This window comes from Petromyzon marinus, chromosome 73 (genome assembly GCF_048934315.1).
Source record: "Petromyzon marinus isolate PM22_M1 ecotype Great Lakes invasive population chromosome 73, UKy_Petmar_22M1.pri1.0, whole genome shotgun sequence".
Classification (NCBI taxonomy): domain Eukaryota; kingdom Metazoa; phylum Chordata; class Hyperoartia; order Petromyzontiformes; family Petromyzontidae; genus Petromyzon; species Petromyzon marinus.
Genome location: NC_133739.1, coordinates 5,448,677 through 5,473,538, shown reverse-complemented (window position 1 = coordinate 5,473,538; position 24,862 = coordinate 5,448,677). Strand labels below are relative to the sequence as shown.

General features: G+C 52.8%; 1 protein-coding gene across 3 annotated transcripts in view; it reads left to right on the top strand.

Annotated features, from left to right (window-relative positions):
• LOC116957376 (uncharacterized) overlaps positions 1-24,862 on the top strand; it is an 81,123-nt gene that overhangs the window by 48,002 nt on the left and 8,259 nt on the right. For 2 of the 3 annotated variants that reach the window (XM_076055862.1, XM_076055864.1), the window contains exons 11-21: positions 1,101-1,134; positions 3,192-3,371; positions 4,187-4,581; positions 5,486-5,646; positions 6,435-6,551; positions 7,840-7,965; positions 10,204-10,296; positions 11,236-14,380; positions 20,708-20,780; positions 21,958-22,007; positions 22,181-22,458. In XM_076055862.1, coding sequence (XP_075911977.1) covers positions 1,101-1,134; positions 3,192-3,371; positions 4,187-4,581; positions 5,486-5,646; positions 6,435-6,551; positions 7,840-7,965; positions 10,204-10,296; positions 11,236-14,380; positions 20,708-20,780; positions 21,958-22,007; positions 22,181-22,458 — 4,652 coding nt within the window. The remainder of the gene's footprint in view (positions 1-1,100; positions 1,135-3,191; positions 3,372-4,186; positions 4,582-5,485; positions 5,647-6,434; positions 6,552-7,839; positions 7,966-10,203; positions 10,297-11,235; positions 14,381-20,707; positions 20,781-21,957; positions 22,008-22,180; positions 22,459-24,862) is intronic. The other variant, XM_076055863.1, reaches the window with a different exon arrangement.

The following is a 24,862-nucleotide window of genomic DNA, read 5'->3' as shown; positions in this document are numbered from 1 at the left end:
CACTACACACAATATACTCTACACTACACACAATATACTATACACGACACTACTACACTGACCAATGGACCCTGTCACGGTTATCCCCCTCATATACTACTATACCTGATATACTACGATACACTACACTTATACATTATATACGACACTACTGTACACTATCCTACTATATACTATACTACTACACACTACTATACATTACTATACATTATACACAACTATATACTTTACTACTATACACTACACTGTTATACACTGCACTATACACTACAGTACATTATACACTACACGACTATATTATACCCTTCACTACCAAACACTGCGCAACCGTACACTACCATTCACAACACTATTGAAGTGCTATACACTATAGACTCCCATATTCTACTATACACTACACCACAACATTACCACATCTACCATACACCACACATTTCCATATGCTACTGCACAGCATACAACACACGACACTAAGAGTGCACCATGTACCATGCACTTTTGTACAATCGGTTAGCTCCAGCAGGCGAAGCTGCGTTAGCTGGGTCATGTAGCCCGCATGCCCAATCACCGCATGCCCAAGCAGCTTGTATTTGGCCGGATAGAGGGGGCTAAATGGGAACGGCATAGGCTCGAGAAGAGATGAAGCTGATGGATGAGTGGTTGGATTCGTGGGCGAGTGGCATGGGCTGGAGAAAAGATGGACTAATGTGTAGTACAGGAGGATGTGGAGTTGAGTGGGCTTGCTGATGACCAGTACCAGTGGTGTCAAAATCGGCCTCTATGGAGGAGGGGGCTCGTGAAGGACGCTGCTACTGGGCAGTTGGAGGCAGTCGCCCTCCAGCAACAGCAGAGGGGCAGAGGAGCGACGGATAAAACACAGCGAGTTGGCACAGTAGGGGGTACAGGTGGCGCATCGGCCAGTCATCTCAGTCGGTTAACCCGTGGCACCTGGGTATGTCCCCTGACCTGCCGGCGGGAGTTCGACACTTTTCATGACCTTAAAGTGCACCTAGCCTGGCACAGGTGCCGCCGTGATGTCACCGCCCCTTAGTGGAGAATTGTGGTTGTTTGCTGACTTGTTTGTTATTCTCTTTTTGCAGGTGTCGGTGATCTCAGTGGACATTCCAATAGCAGGTCTACCAAATCACCTACTCACCCGTTCACTTGCTCACTGACCCGCTCACTCATACACTCACCGATCTACTGTTTGCTCCGTTCATTCACCTGCTCACTCACCCGCTCACTCGTGCACTCACTCACTGATCTACTCACCCGCTTGCTCATACACTCACTCGCAGATCTACTCACTTACCGATCTGCTCACTCGCTCACTCACCCACTCTACTCACCTGCTCACTCATACACTCACTCATACATTTACTCACCGATCTACTCATACACTTGCTCAACGATCTACTCACTCATCCACTCACTCACTGAACTACTCACTCACCCACTCACCAATTAATTAAATCACTCATACACTCGCTCACTCATACACTCGCTCACTCATACACTCGCTCACTCATACACTCGCTCAAATGCTCAGTCAGCTGCTTACACACGGCTTGCTCACTCACTTGCCCACAAAGTGCTGTTAGTGAGCGGTGCCTACGAAGGCCGGCACTGTGGCGCACGATGTGTGGGTTGGCTAGCACCACGCCTGGCCACCTTTGTCTGCCAAGTGGCGATGTTTACACACCGCACCAGGTATTGATTTTAGGCTGAGTCGACCTAGGGGAGGCCCAGGACCAGTTCAAATGTAACTGGTGTTGGCCGTGAGCGGGTGTCGAACTCTGGGTCACCAGGCTCGTAGCGCAGAATTCTCACTTCTACACTACCACTCCTCAACACTCTTACAAACTGAAATACACACGTGATCACTCTCACACACACTCGCTCACACATACGCTCACACACTCCCTCACACACTCGCTCACACACACACTCACACATTCGCTCACACATACGCTCACACACTCCCTCACACACACGCTCACACACTCGCTCACACTCCCTCACACACTCCCTCACACACTCGCTCACACACTCGCTCACACACACGCTCACACATTCGCTCACACACATGCTCACACACTCGCTCACACACATGCTCACACACTCGCTCACACTCTCGCTCACACACTCGCTCACACTCGCTCACACATACGCTCATACACTTGCTCATACACTCGCTCACACATACGCTCACACACTCGCTCACACACTTGCTCACACACACGCTCACATACTCCCTCACACACTCGCTCACACACTCGCTCACACAATTGCTCACACACTCGCTCACACACTCGCTCACACACTCGCTCACACACTCGCTCACACACACGCTCACACACTCCCTCACACACTCGCTCACACACTCGCTCACACACTCGCTCACACTCTCGCTCACACTCTCGCTCACACTCTCGCTCACACTCTCGCTCACACTCTTGCTCACACTCTCGCTCACACTCTCTCTCACACACTCCGTCACACACTCGCTCACACTCTTGCTCACACTCTCGCTCACACTCTCTCTCACACACTCCGTCACACACTCGCTCACACACTCACCTGCTCACTCACCTGTTTACTCACTCACCTACCTACTTAACCACAGATGTGGGCAGTGGTGGTGCAGTAGTTATCATACTGCACAGGTTAAATTCCCGCTCACGGCCAACACCAGCGACGATGATCTAAACCGGTTCTGGGTATCCCCTAGGTCGACTCAGCCTCAAACGAGTACCCGGTGCGGTGTGTAGTAAACATCACCACTGGTGCTGGCCACTCATTCCCTCGTGTGCCGTGCCGACCTTTATAGGTGCTGCTACTCACTAACAGCGCTTGCCCCAACACTCTGTTCAGGCTACACGAGAGATCTTTGTGTTTTATGGCTGTAGTGGTGTTGGTGGTGCTCATGGTGATGATGATGGTGGCAGTGATGGTTGTTGTGGTGCTACTAGCTAGAAGCACTTGCCCCAACAGTCTGTTAAGGCTACACGAGGGATCTTTGTCTGTCTGTGTGTCTGTGTTTGTGTGCTTGTCTGTGTGTGTGTTTGTCTCTGTACATCTCTCTGTACATCTGTCTGTGTTTGTATTTGTTTTTCTGTGATTGTCTGTGTTCATCTGTCTCTGTATGTTTGTCTCTCTGTGTACAACTGGCTATGTGTCTATGTGTGCAGTGGGTGAGGGGCGTGCCCCCCGCGTGCTCTCGCTGCCCGCGCGCTCCCTCTGTTCATGCTCTGTGAACACGGCGGAGCCGCAGGGCCCCAGCCTGCTGCTCGCCCTGGAGCCGAGCCTGGCGCTCAGCGTCCACTCACAGCTCCTCAGCTGGGCTGGCCTGGACAGCGTGGAGGCGACTGGTATGCCGTGGGGCATGAGGACTCACACCGAGACACTCGGGGACACGGGGGAGACATGGGGGAGACATGGGAGAGACATGGGGGAGACATCGGGGAGACACGGGGGAGACACGGGGGAGACACGGGGGAGACACGGGGGAGACACGGGGGAGACACGGGGGAGACACGGGGTCAATGGGGAGACACGGGGGAGACACGGGGGAGACACGGGGTCAAGGGGGAGACACGGGGTCAATGGGGAGACACGGGGGAGACACGGGGGAGACACGGGGGAGACACGGGGGAGACACGGGGTCAATGGGGAGACACGGGGGAGACACGGGGGAGACACGGGGGAGACATGGGGGAGACACGGGGGAGACATGGGGGAGACACGGGGTCAATGGGGAGACACGGGGGAGACACGGGGTCAATGGGGAGATACGGGGGAGACACGGGGGGGACACGGGGTCAATGGGGAGACACGGGGGAGACACGGGGGAGACACGGGGGAGACACGGGGGAGACACGGGGTCAATGGGGAGACACGGGGGAGACACGGGGGAGACACGGGGGAGACACGGGGGAGACACGGGGTCAATGGGGAGACACGGGGGAGACACGGGGGAGACACGGGGTCGACACGGGGTCAATGGGGAGACACGGGGGAGACACGGGGAGACACGGGGGAGACACGGGGTCAATGGGGAGACACGGAGGAGACACGGGGGAGACACGGGGTCAATGGGGAGACATGGGGGAGACACGGGGTCAATGGGGAGACACGGGAGAGACACGACTCCCTGTCCGTCCCACCCCGATCCCCCGTCTGTCAGAGCCCCCCGAGCGCGTTGTGACGCTGGTGGTGGAGGCGCCGCTGCCCCCGGCGTCGCTGCGCCTGTTGCAGGAGCTGCTGCTGGAGGTGGCGCGCCGAAACGGTGGCCCCCCACCCCCCCATCACAACTTCTCGTCGTCGTCGCGCGTCCCGGGGGGCCTGGCCCCCCACTCCCCGCTGGCGCCGCACCCCACCTCGGCACACGGTGCCCTAACGCTCGCCCCCGCCCATCAACACCACCAGCATCACCATCATCAGCATCATCACCATCAGCACCACCATCAGCACCATCAGCATCATCAGCATGCCGTGGCTGCGTACGTTGCGGCGGGGTTTGCGGAGCCTCCCTACGGACCTGGTGGGGGGCGCCCGCCACATGGATTCCAGCACGGGGTGGTAAGAGTCTCACCCCGCGTGTCTCCCCATGTGTCTCAGTGTCTGACCCGTGTGTCCCCTATGTCTCTCTCCCCCGTGTGTCCCCCCGTGTGTCCCCCCGTGTGTTGCGTGTAACACAATGGGGAGCGGTAGTGGAGTGGTTAGCGCTACGCCGTGATATGAACCCGGCAACCCGAGTTCAATTCCTGCTCACGACCAACACCAGTGATAGCGATATTATGAGGAAGCTGCTAGAATCCTGTGCAGCCCATGGGCTTGTAATTACCAAACACGCTGTTCAGGCATCGGCGCATCCACGCAACACCATGGATGCACGCAGGGTCCAAGCAAGAACATTTGCTGGACTATATAGTGACGGAACAGCAGATGCAGGCCCATGTCCTTGACACCAGGAACTTCTGGGGAACTGATTTGCCCACTGACCATCGGCTTGTCATCTAAAAGATGCGCCTGCCATTCTTCCACTCCGGTGGGCGGCTAAAACACAGAAAGTTGGCACAGCAGGGGGCACAGATAGCACATCGGCCAGTCGTCTCAGTCAGTCGACCCATGGCACCTGTTGGGTCTGTCCCGTGACCTCCTGCAAGCGGGGGTTTGACACTTCACGTGGCCTTAACTTGCACATAGCCTGGCGCAAGCGCCATGGTGCCGTCATCGCCACTTAGTGGCAAATGGCGGTTGTTGTTGAGTCTGTGCATGAGTCTGTGCATGAGTCTGTGCGCAAGTAAGTGTGGTGATGTCACTGCCACCTAGTGGCAAATGGCAGTTGTTGTCGGTGGTGTCGTAGTAGCGTTGTGCTGGTGGTGCAGTGTAGTAGTGGTGGTATTGTCCTAGCATTGTGGTGGTGGTAGTCGTGGTGGTATCGGAGCAGCGTTGTGCCCGTGGTGGTGGTGGTGGTGCCCAGGGAGTTCCGTGGCCGGCCGACTTCTCCGTTCTGCAGCTGCGCCAGGGTGGGCACTACGCCAGTGAGTTGATGCCGGCCTCCTCGTCGTCGTCGCCGGCGCCGCCCTTCGCAGTGCCTGCCGACAGCAGCCAGCGCAGCAGCAGCAACATCCCTGTGCAGAGGTGACGGGGGCCGGGAGGTTGCAGGGTGGAGGTAGTGGAGGTTGTGGCGGTGGTGTTAATCGTGCAGCGGATAGTGCTACGCTGTGCTACGAACCTCGGTAACAGGCTAGAGAAGAGATGGAGTGATGTGGTGCAGGAGGATGTGGAGCTGAGTGGACTTGCCGATGACTGGTACCAGCGGTGTCAAGATCGGCCTCTTTGGAGGAGGCTCGTGAAGGATGCTACTGGGCAGTTGGAGGCACTCGCCCTCCAACAACAACGTAGGGCCGAGGAGCGATGCTCACAACAACGAGCCGAGCGCCGGGTGGCTAAAACACAGCAAGTTGGCACAGTAGGTGGCACAGGTGTTGCATTGGCCAGCCATCTCGGTCAACCCATGGCACCTGGGTCTGTCCCATGACCTTCCAGCGGGTGTTCGACACTTCACGCGGCATTCATGTGGACATGAATGCCTGGCACAAGCGCCGGGGTGACGTCACCGCCACTTAAGTCACGGAACCCGTTCGTAAGCCTTGGACTGCCCCTTCAGCTAATTGTCGTATTGCCACTTACGAACCTTTCCGACTTATGAACGGTTCAACTTAGGAATCGTCCCACTTACGAACCGTCCGACTTATGAACCGTTTGGCTTACAAACCTTTCCGACTTATGAACAGTTCAACTTAGGAATCGTCCGACTTGTGATGTTGTGGTGACGTGCTGTGTTGTAGTGACGTGTTATTGTGTTGTGTTATGACGCTGTGTTTTTGTGTTATTTTTGTGTTTCGTTACTGTGTTGTTGTGACCAGGCTCATCATCTATCCCCCGCCACCCACCAAGGGTGGCCTGAGTGTCACCACGGAGGACCTCCTCTGCCTGGAGCCCGGAGAGTTCCTCAATGACATCATCATCGACTTCTACCTCAAGTGAGATGCGCCCTGCAAACTCTACATTCCTATGACGGGTCCAAAGAGCGGACGGGTGGGGGTGGAATTGGAAGTACAGGAACTTCTCTATTTGCGAACGTTCGACTTACGAATTTTAAGAGTGAACCTGTCCCCTATATCCAGTTGCAGCTGTTCGGACCGAGAGTTGTACGTTCAAGCGCCGCGCAATAGATGGCGGTAGTGGCATCTTCATCTGCAGAACGTGAAGAACCAGTGGCATATACATCTGCAGAAGATTATACAACTTTTAAAGCCATTCCCCGTATACTTGCCGTACAACATGTTCGCAATCTACAGGAGTAAAGTTGAACTTCCGAACAAACCTCTGGAACCTAACTCATTCATAAGTAGAGGAGTCCCGGTATTAATTATAATGCGGCAGACTCTCGATTATCCGCACTCATGACGGGGAGGACGACTGCGGATAATAATCTCTCCCTGTGCGTGTCTCTCCCCCTGCGTGTCTCCCCGTGTATTTCCGTGTCTTGTCTCCCCCGTGTCTGTCTCCCCGTGTCTCTCTGTGTCTCCCCCGTGTCTGTCTCCCCCGTGTCTGTTTCTCCCCCTGCGTGTCTCCCCGTGTCTCTCCGTGTCTGTCTCCCCCGTGTCTGTCTCCCCCGTGTCTGTCTCCCCCGCGTCTGTCTCCCCCGCGTCTGTCTCCCCCGCGTCTGTCTCCCCCGTGTCTGTCTCCCCCGTGTCTCCCCCGTGTCTCTCTCCCCCGTGTCTGTCTCCCCGTGTCTCTCTGTGTCTGTCTCCCCCGTGTCTGTCTCCCCGTGTCTCTCTGTGTCTCCCCCGTGTCTGTCTCCCCGTGTCTCTCTGTGTCTGTCTCTCCCGTGTCTGTCTCCCCGTGTCTGTCTCCCCGTGTCTGTCTCCCCCGCGTCTGTCTCCCCCGCGTCTGTCTCCCCCGCGTCTGTCTCCCCCGCGTCTGTCTCCCCCGTGTCTGTCTCCCCCGTGTCTCTCCGTGTCTGTCTCCCCCGTGTCTGTCTCCCCCGTGTCTCTCCATGTCTGTCTCCCTCTTGTCTGTCTCCCCGTGTCTCTCTGTGTCTGTCTCCCCCGTGTCTCCCCGTGTCTCTCTGTGTCTCCCCCGTGTCTGTCTCCCCTGTGTCTCTCTATGTCTGTCTCCCCCGTGTCTGTCTCCCCGTGTCTCTCTGTGTCTGTCTCCTTCGTGTCTGTCTCCCCCGTGTCTCCCCGTGTCTCTCTGTGTCTCCCCCGTGTCTGTCTCCCCCGTGTCTCTCCGTGTCTGTCTCCCCCCCCCATGCGTGTCCCCCAGGTTCCTCGTGAGTAGTGAGCGCATGAGCCGTGAGGACTCGGACGGGATCCACGTTTTCAGCACCTTCTTCTACAAGCGCCTGCTGCAGACGGAGCGCGTGCTCACAGAGCACATGGCCAGCCTCACGTACGCTGCACACCCTGCTGCACTCCCACCCTGCACCCCCACCCTGCACACCCCACACTGCACACCCACCCTGCACCCTCCCACCCTGCACACCGACCCTGCACACCCCACTCTGCACCCCCTGCACACCCATCCTGCACACTCTTCCTGCACACACCGCTGCACAGACTTAGCATACAATATAAAATACAAACTACACACACTGCTATAGCATTTTTTTACACGACACTGCACCACACACTACTAGACACTGTTAATACAGCATACACTACACACTACTAGACACTACACACCACACTACTAGACACTACACACCACATTGCTAGACACTACACACCATACACACCACACTACTAGACCCTACACACCATACACTACACACCACATTGCTAGACACTACACACCATACACACCACACTACTAGACCCTACACACCATACACTACACACCACACTACTAGACACTACACACAATACACTATGCACCACACTACTAGACACTACACACCATACACTACACACCACACAACTAGACACTACACACCATACACTACACACCACACTACTAGACCATACACACCACACTACTACACTATACACTACACACTACACTACTAGACACTACACACCATACACTACACACCACACTGCTAGACACTACACACCATACACGACACACCACACTACTAGACCCTACACACCATACACTACACACCACACTACTACACACCACACTACTAGACACTACACACCACACTACTAGACACACACCATACACTACACACCACACAACTAGACACTACACACTACTAGACACTACACACCACACAACTAGACACTACACACTACTAGACCCTACACACCATACACTACACACCACACTACTAGACGCTACACACCATACACTACACACCACACTACTAAACACTACACACCACTCTACTAGACACTACACACCATACATTACACACCACACTACTAGACACTACACACCATACACTTAACACCACACTACTAGACACTACACACTACTAGACACTACACACCAGGCACTACACATCACATTGCTAGACACTACACACCATACACTACACACTACACTACTAGACACTACACACCATACACTATACACCACATTGCTAGACACTACACACCATACACTATACACCACACTACTAGACACTACACACCATACACTACACACCACACTACTAGACATTACACACCATACACTACACACCACACTACTAGACACTACACACCATACACGACACACCACATTGCTAGACACTACACACCATACACTACACACCATACACTACACACCACACTACTAGACACTACACACCATACACTACACACCACACTACTAGACACTACACTACTAGACACTACACACCACACTACTAGACACTACACACTATACACTACACTACTAGACACTATACACCATACACTATACACCACATTGCTAGACACTACACACCATACACTACACACCACACTACTAGACACTACACACCATACACTACACACCACACTACTAGACATTACACACCACACTACTAGACATTACACACCATACACTATACACCACATTGCTAGACACTACACACCATACACTACACACCACACTACTAGACACTACACACCATACACTACACACCACACTACTATACACTACACACCACACTACTAGACACTACACTACTAGACACTACACACCATACACTACACACTACACTACTAGACACTACACACCATACACTACACACCACACTACTAGACACTACACACCATACACTACATACCACACTACTAGACACTACACACTATACACTACACACTACACTACTAGACACTATACACCATACACTATACACTACACTACTAGACAATACACACTATACACTACACACCACACTACTAGACACTACACACCATACGCTACACACTACACTGCTAGACACTGCATACCATACACTACACACTACAGTGCTAGACATCTACTAGTCATCTAAGTCAGCCAAGCCATGGCACCTGGGTCAGTCGCGAGACCTGTCAGCGAGCCTTCGACGCTTCATGTGGCCTCAGAGTCCACCTGGCCTGGCACAGGTGCCGTGGTGATGTCATCGTAACTTGGTGGTGAATGGCGGGTATTGGTGTAACTGTGTGTGTAACTGTGTGTGTGTGTCTAACTGTGTGTGTGTGTAACTGTGTGTGTGTGTGTAACATGCAGCCTGGCCCAGCGGCGGCATGCACGCGTGAGGACGTGGACAAGGAGAGTCGATCTCTTCAAGAAAAACTTCATCTTCATCCCCATCAATGAGGAGTGAGGCTCTCACCGCATCACTCCACCACCACAAGCATCACTCCACCAGCATCACTCCACCACCACCAGCATCACTCCACCAGCATCACTCCACCACCACCAGCGTCACTCCACGAGCATCACTCCACCACCACCAGCATCACTCCACCAGCATCACTCCACCACCACCAGCGTCACTCCACGAGCATCACTCCACCACCATCGTCACTCCTCCACCAGCGTCATTCCTCCACCACCAGCGTCACACCATCATCGGCATATGACCATTACTGGCATTCCACCGTCACCCGGTCATTGCACAAAGGCCAGAGTCATGGAGCCGTGTGTGTGAGAAACCGCCGTCCGTTGACCCTCAGGTCGACCCTGACGATAGCAGTTCCCGTCTGCCTTGCCCGTTACACGGGAGCCTCACTGCAGCCCAAGCAGGTGCAGGAGGATAAGAAGAGTCTAGATAGGGCCTCCTGTAGGAAGGAGTGAACCTGTACGCAGTGCAACAGCGCCCTAGTGTTCCTTCTGTCTCCCCCTTTTCTCATGTCGTGCTAGCGTAATCGGTCGAGAGCGAACTCGCAAACGTGTGCCGGAGGCAACGAGACTCCTCCCAATTTGAATAAATAAAATCTGCGGTGCTCCCGAGCGTCGGCCGCCCCTACGGAGCTCGAGCGGCGTTCCGAGCGACGCTACGAGGCCGCTTGGCCGTCTTGCTTTATTTTTTTGGAGTCCCTCGTTCACACGACCTCTACTCGAGAGCTCATGGCCGCAAGAGAGGCCTGGTTCCTTCCACGATACCACCTCTGGGACATTTGCTACAGCTGAGTTCGACTATCATCCAGGAGATGGTGACACCAACTAGCGACTGCTTTCTACCAAGTCACTGAACCTTATTTCTTGATGCCGTCTGTCATGATACCATCTGTGATGATGCCGCTGTGTCTCCCTCAGGCATCACTGGTTTCTCGCTGTTGTTTGCTTCCCGGGCCTGGAGTCGCCGACGTTCGAACCAAACCCCAACCATCACGAGCCGAGCCCAAGCCATGGAGAGGAAAGCCCCGGGTGTGGAGAGCAGAGCCTGAGCCACGGAGAGCAGAGCCCGAGCCACGGAGATCAGAGCCCCGAGCGTGGGGAAGAGAGCCCCAAGCGTGGAGAGCAGAGCCCCAAGCCCGGAGAGCAGAGCCCCAAGCGTGGAGAACAGAGCCCCAAGCGTGGAGAACAGAGCCCAAAGCGTGGACTGCAGAGCCCCAAGCGTGGAGAGCAGAGCCCCAAGCCCGGAGAGCAGAGCCCCAAGCGTGGAGAACAGAGCCCAAAGCGTGGACTGCAGAGCCCCAAGCGTGGAGAGCAGAGCCCCAAGCCCGGAGAGCAGAGCCCCAAGCGTGGAGAACAGAGCCCAAAGCGTGGACTGCAGAGCCCCAAGCGCGGAGAGCAGAGCCCGAGCCTTGGAGAGCAGAGCCCGAGCCTTGGAGAGCAGAGCCCGAGGTGTGGAGAGCAGAGCCCGAGCCTTGGAGAGCAGAGCCCGAGCCTTGGAGAGCAGAGCCCGAAGCGCGGAGAGCAGAGCCCGAGCCTTGGAGAGCAGAGCCCGAAGCGCGGAGAGCAGAGCCCGAGCCTTGGAGAGCAGAGCCAAAAACGCGGAGAGCAGAGCCCGAGCCTTGGAGAGCAGAGCCCGAAGCGCGGAGAGCAGAGCCCGAGCCTTGGAGAGCAGAGCCAAAAACGCGGAGAGCAGAGCCCGAGCCTTGGAGAGCAGAGCCCGAAGCGCGGAGAGCAGAGCCCAAAACGTGGAGAGCAGAGCCCGAAACGTGGAGAGCAGAGCCCGAAACGTGGAGAGCAGAGCCCAAGCCTAGGAGAGCAGAGCCCGAATCGCAGAGAGCAGAGCCCGAGCCTTGGAAAGCAGAGCCCGAAACGCGGAGAGCAGAGCCCGAGCCTTGGAGAGCAGAGCCCGAGGCGCGGAGAGCAGAGCCCGAAATGTGGAGAGCAGAGCCCAAAACGCGGAGAGCAGAGTCCGAAGAGCGGAGAGCAGAGCCCGAAGAGCCGAGAGCAGAGCCCGAGGCGTGGAGAGCACAGCCCAAAACGCGGAGAGCAGAGTCCGAAGAGCCGAGAGCAGAGCCCGAAGAGCCGAGAGCAGAGCCCGAAGAGCCGAGAGCAGAGCCCGAAGAGCCGAGAGCAGAGCCCGAAGAGCCGAGAGCAGAGCCCGAAGAGCCGAGAGCAGAGCCCGAAGAGCCGAGAGCAGAGCCCGAAGAGCCGAGAGCAGAGCCCGAAGAGCCGAGAGCAGAGCCCGAAGAGCCGAGAGCAGAGCCCGAAGAGCCGAGAGCAGAGCCCGAAGAGCCGAGAGCAGAGCCCGAAGAGCCGAGAGGAGAGCCCAAAACGCGGAGGGCAGAGCCCGAAGAGCCGAGAGCAGAGCCCGAAGAGCCGAGAGCAGAGCCCGAGGCATGGAGAGCAGAGCCCTGTGACCCCCCACAGCACCAGAAATGGGAATGGCGGTGGCACTCATAATGGCTGTGGCAGCACTAAAGGGGCAGATACTTGTAGTGCTGGTGACACTGATGGGGCTGGCGCTGCTGGTGTTGCCTATGGTGCAGATGGATGCGGTTACAGCGGGAGTATCGATGGTGGTGCTGATGGCACTGCTGTGAAGAACAGGTCTAGTGACGGCGTTGATGGAGGTGGTGGTGGCAATGTTGGTGCCTATCCCTCCGCCTGCCCTTCGCAAACCTACCCTTGTGATGCCCACTCGCCACAGCCTCTCCACCAGCTTTGCCAGCCAAGCTCGGACTCGCCGCACGATGCAGCGGCCACAGCGGCGGGCACAGTGACCTGCAATCTTGGCGAGGGGCAACGAGACAATGTAAGGGAGAGGGAGGGAGACGGTGGGGAGGAGGGAACCAGCAGTAGGGAGAGTGAGAGAGACAGGGCCACAGAGGGAGGCAGTGGGGTGGATGAGGGAGGCAGTGGGGAGATTGAAGGAGGCACTGTGGAGAAGAAGGATGAGAGTGGGGAGGAGGAAGAGAGTGGGGAGAAGGAGGAAGAGAGTGTGGAGAAGGAGGAAGGCTGTGTGGAGGAGGGAGGGAGCGTGGAAGGGGGAGAGAGCAGGGAAAAGGAGGGAGGAAGTGGGGACAGGGAGAGAGACACAGGCTACTGGATGGAAGACATCGGGGAGAGGGAAGGAGGCCACGTCCAGGAGAAAGGCAGCAGTGGGCGGAGGGATGGAGAGAGTGGGGAGGAAGAGGGGAGCGATGCAAGTGGACAGGGCATCATCATTTTGGAGACACGGTCACTTTGCACGGAGGAGGGGATGATAACAGAGGATAAGGGGGAGGTGGAGAGGGGGAAGGAGGAGGAGGGGATGGAGGAGGTGAAGGAACCAGATGAGAAGGACGTGGAGATGGAGGAGGTGAAGAGACATGAGGGGAAGATGGAGGAGGTGAAGGGTGCAGAGGAGGTAATGGAGAAGACCATGAAGGAGCAGAGTTTGGAGGCGATGGAGGGGGTAGAGGAAGATGGGGCGAATGAAGTGGAGGAGTCGGCTATTGTCATTACGGAGATTCGCTCTGTGGCCAACGAGTTTGATCAGCGAGGAGGAGGTGAGGATGAGGAAATGCAGGACAAGGAGGTGGAGCTGCGAGCCAGTGTTGTGGGCATAGGCCGGGCTGACGAGTTGGAGGAGGAACAGCAAAGAGGTGAGGGATGTAGGGACCAGGGTGAGTGGGTGCGGCAGACTGGGTATGGAGACCAGGTGAAGGAGAATGAGGAGGTGGCTCAACGAGGTGGTGGTGATGAAAGAGAAGACATGAGAGATGAGATGAGGGAAATTGATGAGCAAGGGGGTGCAGTAGATAGAAACCGTACTGATGAGGTAAACATCCCGGAGGTTGAGCAGCAACTAGGTGGAGGAGGAGGTGGAGGCACCCAGGATGATGAGATGAAGCCGCCAGGAGGCGATGGTGATGATGAAGTTGATGCGGCACAAAGAGGAGGTGGCACAGACGAGGAAGTGGAGCAGCACGGTGGAGGAGGAGGAGGTGAAGAGGGCCGGGTGGCGGTTTCGAGTCGTCTGATGGCCGTGCTGCTCCAAGCTTGTGGTGGAGATGGATCCAAGGTGAGGCAAAAAACAAAAAGAATCCCCCCATGTAGGCCACACTGACTAAGTGCTGTTTGCGCGGAGTGCCTGTGAGGGTTGGGGGGGTAGTGTCACCAACAACACGCCCGGCAACTTCAGTCTCCACTGATGATTGCACGACACCAGCTACTCATTTAATGCAGAGTCGATCTAGGGCAGGATTCAGGGCCGGTTTAAATATTTCATTGCTGGTGTTGGCCATGAACGAGAATCGAACTCGTGACAGGATTTGTGAGGCACTTTGCCCGCTAATTCATGATGTGCCGCTGCTCCCTGCAGAGAAAAACAGCAGCCGTTACTTCCAAACTTTGCCAGGCTCCTAGGTGTTTTGACCACAGGCCAGTGGCCGAAAAAGTCAACCCGCCCACAGCAAAATAGCACTGCGGCTACCTCTCTTTTTGCGCAGGGGTCAAGTTCTTGAAAATGGTGCGTAACTTGAAATCACGTAAATTTTAATGTACATTTCCCATACGAATTAAAAGAAACGGGTTAGTGTTCGGGAGAGCACGCTATCGAACCTCATTCTTACATCTACATATTTTACAGGTTACAATACATATATGTGCAATACTACCATACATGTGTTAAAGATAGTAGCAGCCTATTTAAAGAAAGAATACAAAAAATAATAAAGTAAAACAAAGTTAGATGCTTGAGTGTGGCAGTATTGGGGCTGGTGGTGGAGGGAGTGAAGAGTGGCGGGGATCACGATGGTGGAGATTGATGGCGCTTTCAAATGTGTGCAAAGACATACTTCACGTGGACAAGATCTTGAGAATGGCGTGCGAGAAGGAGATGCTCTTGTGGTGTTTGTTGTCGCGATTGAAACTTTGTTGCCTGACTAACGATGAGCCTGCAGCGCGCTCCGTGCACCATGGCCCAACGCTCTTGAGTGCGTTATTTGAATAATAGTGCGCGCATAACAAAAATTAGTTTTATATTAATCTTGACGTGCTCTTTCAAAATCCCGTCATATAAATGCGCGTAAAAAGCGAGGCGATGATATCGGAGTTGATGTCTTTCTTAAATTGAGCTTCCAGGTTATACAAAATTGTGGGGGGGGGGGGGTAAGAGATGACAATGCCACTCATTTGAAGTGTGCCAAAGATGAAACAGGAAAGCGTTGTGATTGTGCGGTGTTGTGCTCGAACACAGTGGATATGTTGAACGTGGTCGACAGAGGCCTTAACATGGAGGGAGGAGGAGAAATCAGAGTGAGTTCACGGGCACAGAGTTAATCATGGTAGTAGCGATAGAAGAGTATACTTTGTGGAAGGCTCTTTACTGGAAGGGGGATCACGGAACAGACCCAAGTGCCGTGGGTTGACTGATGACTGGCAGACGCGCACCACCTGTGTCAACTTGCTGCGGTTTATCTGCCCGGCGCTCTGCTCATTGTTGTGAGTGTGGCTTCTTTGCATTCCATTGTTGGAGGGCGACTGCCTCCACCTGGCAAGCAGTATCTGTGCCGAGCCTCCTCCACAGAGGCCAGTTTTGACACCGCTGCTATCAGTCATTGGCAAGCCCACTAAGCTCCTCATCTTCCTGTACCACATCAGCCCATCTCTTCTCTAGCCCATGCCACACCCGTTTGAAGTTATTTCGCACCATACCTAGCCAACTGTACGGAGTAGGGGGATCACAAAACGCTGGTCACCCCACCCTTGACCGAGTGGCTGATCCCTGAGTACAATATGTTACGAGTCTTCGGATACTTTAAGATCATGTCATGTATAGCGTATACTTAGTATGCCTGGGATCAAGGGCCAGCAAACGTTGAACCCTCCTCAATTTCTACAAGTAACAAAGCCAAACCTCAAAAGGACGGAACAACATGGAAACGAATTGCGCTTGCCCACCGACTGTAAGACAAGGAACTGCAAATCGTTGAGGTCAACATCTGTGGCCTGAGATCCAACATCGGAGAACTTGCCAACGTGAACGTGTGCAAGGAGAAAGAACCCACAGTTGCCATTGTGGTGGAAACATTCCTAGACCTATCTGTTTGAGACGGAGCAGACAGTCACTTTAAGTTCCTGGAAGCTACTCGAAGGAGCTGTGTACAGACCACCCAGTGCTAACAATGGCGTCTTTAACTACATGGACACTGAAACCCCATAAAAATTACAGAGTTTGAAGCATATTCCATCATGCTGGTGGGAGACTTCAATGTCTATCATGAAGACTGGCTAGGTAGCTGAACAACATACTCAGCTGGCTGCCAAGCTCTACAGCTTGCAAGCTGCTTGGGTCTCCAACAGATTGTTCAATTTCCTGTAATGTTATGGAGCTATACATCCACAGCAACATTCTCACCAAAAAGCTCTTGAGATGAGGCATGGGTTGACGAGAAGTGCAGGAGAGCTCCAAGGTAGAAGCGACACCTCTTCCGCTAGCTCAATAAAAACAATACTGCCGTCATCAAGCTGAAATTTGCCAAAGCAAGACACTTGTTCAACCAGGCTGAGAAGCAGGCTAGAAGGAACTACAACATCAAATTCAAGGAGGAGCTTACTGATCGCACCTTAACCAGTAAGAAATGGTAGAGGCTTGTCAACTCTCTCTCTGGAAGAGCTGCAAACTGACATCCCTGTCATTGTGAACAATGATGTTGCCCATATCATAGCATGGGATATAACAGAGAGGTGTTTCATGTGAGACCTTTGCAAAGGAATGCTGTCCCCAAGATGCAAAAGTTCCCATACATTCTCTCTAGCTCCGCCCATTACCTTTGGCCTACATGGAATCGCCGCTTCGGATTGGGTTCCAATTACCCAGTGGTGGCCATGCAGATACCCCTTGTCACCCCCTAGGTGGCGCTGTCTACTTACACATGCATGAGGGGCACCACCAGTGCATCCTTCCAACCCTGGAGAATCCGTCCGGTGATGCAAATGGTTGTGATGTCACATAGAGTAGCCTGTATGCAATCACCACACTCCCTCAGCAGCTCTCTTTGAAGGTCATCTCTGACCGACGCTCTTCCTGATCTCAGAGTCTGGATTGCTCCCCCGTCCTTCCTCAACAGATGACACTTCAGCCATAGTCTTTCACAGTAGGTGGCTACTTCCTCCATTATTTGAATCACAGCGGCCCGAATAGGGTCAAACGCACCTGATCCCTGATGTTATTTCAGCTGAAGGATTTCCCTGCCCCCAAGATCTTACTGAAATGCTCCACAAACATGTTCATGGGGGGTCAGAGATCACATCACCTTTTTTCCCCTTCTGGGTGATACAGTGAGGGAAAACAGTATCTGATCCCCTGCTGATTTTGTACGTTTGCCCACTGACAAAAAAATGATCAGTCTATAATTTTAATGGTAGGTTTATTTGAACAGTGAGAGACTGAATAACAACAAAAAAAATCCAGAAAAACGACGTCAAAAATGTTATAAATTGATTTGCATTTTAATGAGGGAAATAAGTATTTGACCCCCTCTAAATCAGATTTCTGGCTCCCAGTTGTCTTTTATACAGGTAACGAGCTGACATTAGGAGCACACTCTTAAAGGGAGTGCTCCTAATCGCAGCTTGTTACCTGTATAAAAGACACCTGTCCACAGAAGCAATCAATCAATCAGATTCCAAACTCTCCACCATGGTCAAGACCAAAGAGCTCTCCAAGGATGTCAGGGACAAGATTGTAGACCTACATAAGGCTGGAATGGGCTACAAGACCATTGCCAAGCAGCTTGGTGAGAAGGTGACAACAGTTGGTGCGATTATTCGCAAATGAAAGAAACACAAAAGAACTGTCAATCTCCCTCGGCCTGGGGCTCCATGCAAGATCTCACCTCGTGGAGTTGCAATGATCATGAGAACGGTGAGGAATCAGCCCAGAACTACATGGGAGGATCTTGTCAATTATCTCAAGGCAGCTGGGACCATAGTCACCAAGAAAACAATTGGTAACACACTATGCCGTGAAGCACTGAAATCCTGCAGCGCCCGAAGGGTGCGGTAAGCCGCCTCATTCTCCAACATGGGATGTTGCCATGGCGGGAGTGGGCTTGTCGCTTTCTCTCAGCTCGCCGGAACACTTCCTCCATCAGCCAGGGTCCCTGGGGAGGACTGGACTGGGTTCCAAATATAGCCATAGCTGCTTGAGCCACAGTCCTGAACCTTACCCATTTCCCAGGATGAGAGGGGGGGGTGGCAATGGCAACCTCAGCTGAAAACGATGTTAACATTCTCACTTGAAACTTTCATCAGCAAGCTGAGACAAGGCTATTATGGGTTTGAATGGAAGAATGGCAGTGGGCAGGTCAGCACCACAGTAGGGTTTAGTGTAAAGGACATGGCCCCTCGTCCACTGTCCCATCACAACATAGTTTTGAAAATGTTATTGTTTGGACCCAGCATTCATTCATGATGTTGTGTGGATACACCGATGTCGGAACAGCACGTTGGTGATTACAATCCCATGAGCAGCTCAGAAGGTTAGCAGCTTCCCACCATTGTTATTGAGATGATCTTGCCCATGCCTTCCAGTCACTCCAGCCCAGGTGCCTCGAGCATTAAAGTAACCAAACAGGTTGACTCTATCCTCAGGGTTCACTTTAGCCAGCACCTGGGACAGGAGGTCCTAGAAGGCATCCAACTCATCAGCCTTGCCTGCTTCCCGCCACTGATGGTCATCTTCTTTAGAGGTGTAAGCCACCACTACTGCAATTGTGGAGTCCCCTCGGTCCATTGGGGATTCTGTGTCTCTTTCACGTTGTCAATCACCGTCTTAAAACTCACCGATTTGTGCTGCAAGCTTTCCCTCAAAACCTCAAGATCTAAAAACCAAGTTTGTTTCGTTGGATTACTCTGCAATTATTATTCGCTTTTATCATTTCTTAATTTGATTGAAATTTCCAGAGTCGATATTGTTATCATAATTCCTAGTTCGCTTAGATTTTAGCAATGCTTGTGAGTGTAGCTTTATTTTTTGTGTACAGAACTTTGAGATACTTGGCTTTATAAAATAGAGGTTATTATTTCCTGCACCGAATGGAGGACTGTTCACCCCTCATGGTGATTGGAGGCAGAGCCGGTTCACCAGACCTCCTGAATGCCACAGAGGTCCAGTCTGTTGAGGTCCTGCTCGCGACTGAGAAATAGCAGCCTCTCCTGCAGAGTGAGTGTTGAAACATTCCATGTTCTTCTGGAGGAACTCCAGGAGTGTTGGGGAGGTAGGGAAGAAGTTTCCAACCACGGTTTGGTCAGGAGACATCAGAGATGCCTTGTTACCCCCAGGGCCTCCATCAACCAGGTTATTTACAATCATTTCACCATGTTTTTTGTGGTAATTGAGTCGAAGGCGGAGGGAGTTCACCAAGTCCCCCTTACCCACCCGTCCAGAGGGCTACGTTGGCCACTGGCGGCAGCTAGTGAGCACCGCCGATTGGTTCCGGCCTTCCTTCCAGTGGGCATTGCTTACAGCCACCACCACAGCCTTACTAAGCGGCCACCACCAGGGATGAAGTGGGATGTCATCCTTTTGGGCCATTCACACAGGCAGCACAGCGATTTTAGCTCACGTGTTAGCCGTCACTGCCCACCATTACTGCAGCACCCTCCTGAGAAAGCCATGGCGCTCACTGATTATTTCCTGGATGAATGGGCACAGTGGTACCAATGACACAAACACACTCCCCACAGTTTAACATGGAGCTGGCTTTTGCGACCAATATTATTCATAATAGAGGTTTTTTTTCAGTTACATTGCGTAAGTATAAATGTGTCGTGAACCCTCCACTCAACGCAGCCAATCAGTAAGGGGTTTTTTTTACGTGAACAAAACGTGTCAATTAGTTACTAGTTCAGCACTAACCGGTTGTGTGTTGGAGAGTAAACTTACGACAACAATTACGATTTGAGTACTGTGATGTTTCGCCGGTAATTACATCCAGCATCATCGGGTGATTTTTTGCCAGAATGTACACTGCCCACAACTGCCCGTCTCTTTGACCTCTCACTGTCTCTCTCTTCTCTCCTCTCTCTCTCTAGCCATATTTGTTTGTTGTAGTACAGAGTTAGACTGATAACTTTAATCTAAATGGTCCTATGATTATTGTTTGACTTGCATCCCACTAGGATTTTTGCACACAGCATTGATATTCGGTGCTTTCTCTGGAAGACTGCTGTTTTTTCCTGGATTTTTCTGTTTGCGCGTAGTCACTTTAAGATGTTTTTTGTTCATGTTTTTGTTTATTGCAGTTGCACCCGATTCAAGAGTCGAATTTGCTCACAGGGCTATACCTAATAAATTAAACTGAAACTGAACACTCTCTCTCTCTCCCCGTGTGTGTCTCGGAAGAAGGGGGGAGAGGAGCCAGCCGATGGGGGTGATGTCGCTGTCAGTCTGATGGATCTCGATGCTCGGGCCCGAGGTGAGAGACCTTTCACTTGCCCGTGCTGGCCCTGTCACTGTCTCCTGTTCCCCCCCTTTTAAACGGCGGCACGGTTAGAATCCGGCACGGTTAGAATCCGGCACGGTTAGAATCCGGCACGGTTAGAATCCGGCAGGCTGCCCTGATTAATACTGCGCTGATGTATGAGCTGTGCAATCATATTGCGCGCTGACCGCTTTGCAGTCGTTTGGAGGCGTTAACTGCCTCGCTTGGTATACAGGGGTTCGTGGGTTCGATCCTGACCCTGACGATGCCTGCTGCTGTATATTTGTAGTCTGCGTCTTTCTCGCCCCATGGTCACGTGGATTTTGTCTCCGGGTCCTTGGGTTTTTCCCTCCACATTTATAATTATCGACATCATGCATTGAGAGTATTTGGCTGCTGCTATGAATGTCCACGTGATGATGATGATGATGATAAGCCACTTTATTGAGCTGCTACCATTTGTGACGGCCAGATCGCTTCTGAAAAAGCCGCACAACTCAGTTGGGGGCCTTACACCTGGTAAATAAATAAATAAATACAGCTGTGACATCGTTTACGAGAGTAGGAGGGCCACTTTAAGACGTAGACTTTCGTGACCAACATCCGTAATAGAGATTGGGTTAGATTGCGTAAATGTAAATATGTCGTTAAACCCGCCACCACCAGACACAGCCAATTAGCAAGGTTTTTTTACGAAAACAAAACGTGCCAATTCGTTAATAATACAGCACACCGGTTGTGTGTTGGAGAGTAATTGTAAATGTCATAATGGGTTTACTCTCTAACACACCGGCGTGCTGTAACTAGTAGGGCATTGGCAGGTTTAACGGCACAACATTTATATTCATGCAATCTCTAACCCAACAAAAACCTCGGTAAAGGAATGGCCGTTGTGTATGGCCATTGCAAGTCCAAATGTGAAAAACTCAGCCACACATTGTTCAGTTGGGGATCACAGCACCAGCTGCATTGGGCCCTTGCTGGACAGCCTGGCAGGAGCCCTCCTCAAAATACAGAGTCTTGGGACTCCGATGATGACTTTTCTTGGCTGAACGAGCAGGGAGGGGGGGGGATGGCGATGGTGGTGATGATGATGAGAGTGTGGCTACTAAACGTGGGGATCTATGTGTGACCCCCCCTCCTCTATCCCCCCCCCCCCACATTGCCACAGAGATGGAGGCAGCACAGAGGGGCAGCCCCTCCTCTCCGCCCCTGGACCAGGTGTGTACCCACAGTGCACTGTGCTGTTGATGGTAGCGGTGGTGATGTTGGTCGCATTAATGATGATGCTTTGTGATGATAGGTGGTTGTGGTGATGATTGTGATGATGTTGGGGGTGGTGATGATGTTGGTGATGGTGATGATGATGATTGTGATCGCGTGACACCCCACAGTGCTACAACAATTTTGACACCCACTCGGACCAAGACAACGAAGAGAGAAACGAGGACGAGGAGGAGGACGAGGAGGAGGAGGATGAGGAGGAGGATGAAGATGAGGAGGATGAAGATGAGGATGAAGATGAGGAGGAGGAGGAGGATGAGGAGGAGGAGGATGAAGAGGAGGAGGAGGAGGAGGATGAAGAGGAGGAGGCCTGGCATGAAGACGACCATGACTACACGTCACAGTTCATGCACAACGGGCTTGCACAGAACCCACAGATCTGCAAACAGTGAGAACCAGAGAGCGACCATGTACCATTGTCCACAGTGAAACCCAGGGAGACCGGGACCCAGGGAGACCAGGTCCCAGGGAGACCAGGTCCCAGGGTCCCCAGTGTGTTTGTGTGTCTGTGTTTCTGATTGTGTCCATGTGTTTGTTTTTGTCTTTTGTGCGTGTCTGTTTATGATGCCGTCTGGCCAAACCCCAAATGGCGGGGCCAGACTGAACCCCGTTCTCGGGGTTCCTCCAGAAACAGGAAACCACTGCAGTTGGCCATGTGGAATATCCGAATGCTCGTTGCGGAGGAAAGGCTGCCTTTCCTTTGTCGGGAGCTGGACTTGTATCGCCTGGACCTCTGGAATACAAGAGATCTGGTGGTGCTGGTTCTGACTCGAGGTCACCATGAGGTGTTGTGTACAGTCTTCCACTTGGGAGCAGCACACTGCCAAATAACAGGCAGTGGCTCTGCTTCTGTACGAAAGGATTGAAGGGGGCGAGGGCGTGTGGAGGCGAAGCGTGGGAAGCTGTAAGCCCCAGGCTTCTGTGGGCTCGCCTCCCCATCAAAGGAAGGCGAGCAATGGTGGAGGGTTGGTGACTTCCGCCCCCACCGAAGATGAACATCGGTGGTGGGACGCAGGCAAGGCAGATGAATTTGATGCCTCCCATGACCTGTTCCAGGTGCTAGCTGAAGTGGCCCCCTCGTGCTAGGTTGTGATGTAGGCAATTGGGCTGGAGTGATTGGAAGGCATGGGCTAGATCAGCTCAGTAACAACAGTAGGAGGCTGCTAGACTTCTGTGCAGCCCATAGGCTTGTAATTACCAACATGTTCTTCGGCATCGGCACACACACAACATCAGTGATGCATGCCGGGTCCAAGCAAGAACATCTGCTGGACCACATAGTGACGGAACAGCGGATGTGGACCCATGTCCTTGACAAAGGGACCTGCCCCCTGACCATCGGTCTGTTATCTTTAAGATGTGCCTGTTATATTTCCATTGCGGTGGTGGGGAAGAATTTTTTAATCACTTTCGGCTGTGGTAGGAATTGTTCCCCACCTCCTCCTGATGCCAGAAAAAAATGGTTGAGGTTCAAGATTGTGGCTCATGCAGTTGCGATCACTGCATTGGGTATGCAGTCCAGACCTCCCTGGAGACCCTGGCTGACAGAGGAGGTGTTCTGGCTGGCTGAGAAAAAGCGGCAGGCCCACTCCCGCCATCTATAACATCCCACGTTAGAGGATGAGGAGGCTTACCGCAGCCTTCACTCAGAGGTTCGGACAGCCATGTAGCTCTGCAAGGATGAGTGGTGGTCATGGGCCGCTGAGGAGATGGAAACTGCTCACAGTAGCTCGTGATCCTACTTTACGTCCTTCAAAAACGTAACTTGCAGAGCCACACAACACCGTCCTTAAGGGAAAGAATGGTGACCCATGGTGACCCCAGGAACATGTCTGCAGGTTTTGCTGAGCATATCAGTGAGGTGTTGAATGAGGGGAAACTCCTCAGTCCAGATATAACATCATGGAGCAAGGTGGAGTTTGACCCTACTGGGGGCTACTGTGCCTTTAAAATTGGAGGAAGTATCCACTCCCTGTGGTAGTGGCTGGCTGAGGATGCCATCTATTGAGGAAGGATTAGAAGCGATTCAGAGTCTTAACAGAAGGTTAAGTGGGGCGGGCAGTGATGATCTCCCAAGTCTGTGTGCAGACTGCCCTATGTGACATTATTACAACTGTGGACCACAGGATAGGTTAATCAGCATCGGAGGGATCCCCTTGTGATCCTCTTTAAGAAGGGATACCGTTCTGATTGTAACTACAGAGGCATCTCCCTCCTCAGTGCGAGTCCAGGAAAGGTAAGGATTATTCAACATCGCCCCCTTGCCAGGCAGCGTGCTGAGTAGAGGTTTATGGAGCCCCAATGTGGTTTCAGGCCAGGGCGGTCCAACACAGGCAGCATTTTCTTTGTCCGTCTGCTTTAGCAAAGGTGTAGGGAATTTCAGTGGGACCTACATCTTGACTTTATTGACCTGGTCAAGGCCTCTGATGTCATCAATAGGCCAGGGTTCTGGGTTATTCGTCCTGATTTTGGGGTCCCTCTGACCCTATGATCATAATCATTCGTGATCTTCACAATGGTGGGCATGTCCGGGGGTAAAGCTGCATGTCTGGGAGTTTAATTAATTCACATATTTGACCACATAGTTCGAGAAGCTTTACATAGCTGTACCATAGGAATTTCCATCTGTTACAGATACAATGGGAGGCTAATTGATGTCTGGGTGCGGTCAAGGGATGGCTCTCTATTGGACAACCATGTTATGTATGCTGATTAACTACTGGTTGCTGCTCACTCTGAGAATGAGTTGGAGGCGCTGCTGCTGAACATGGACAGTGTGATTATGACCAATT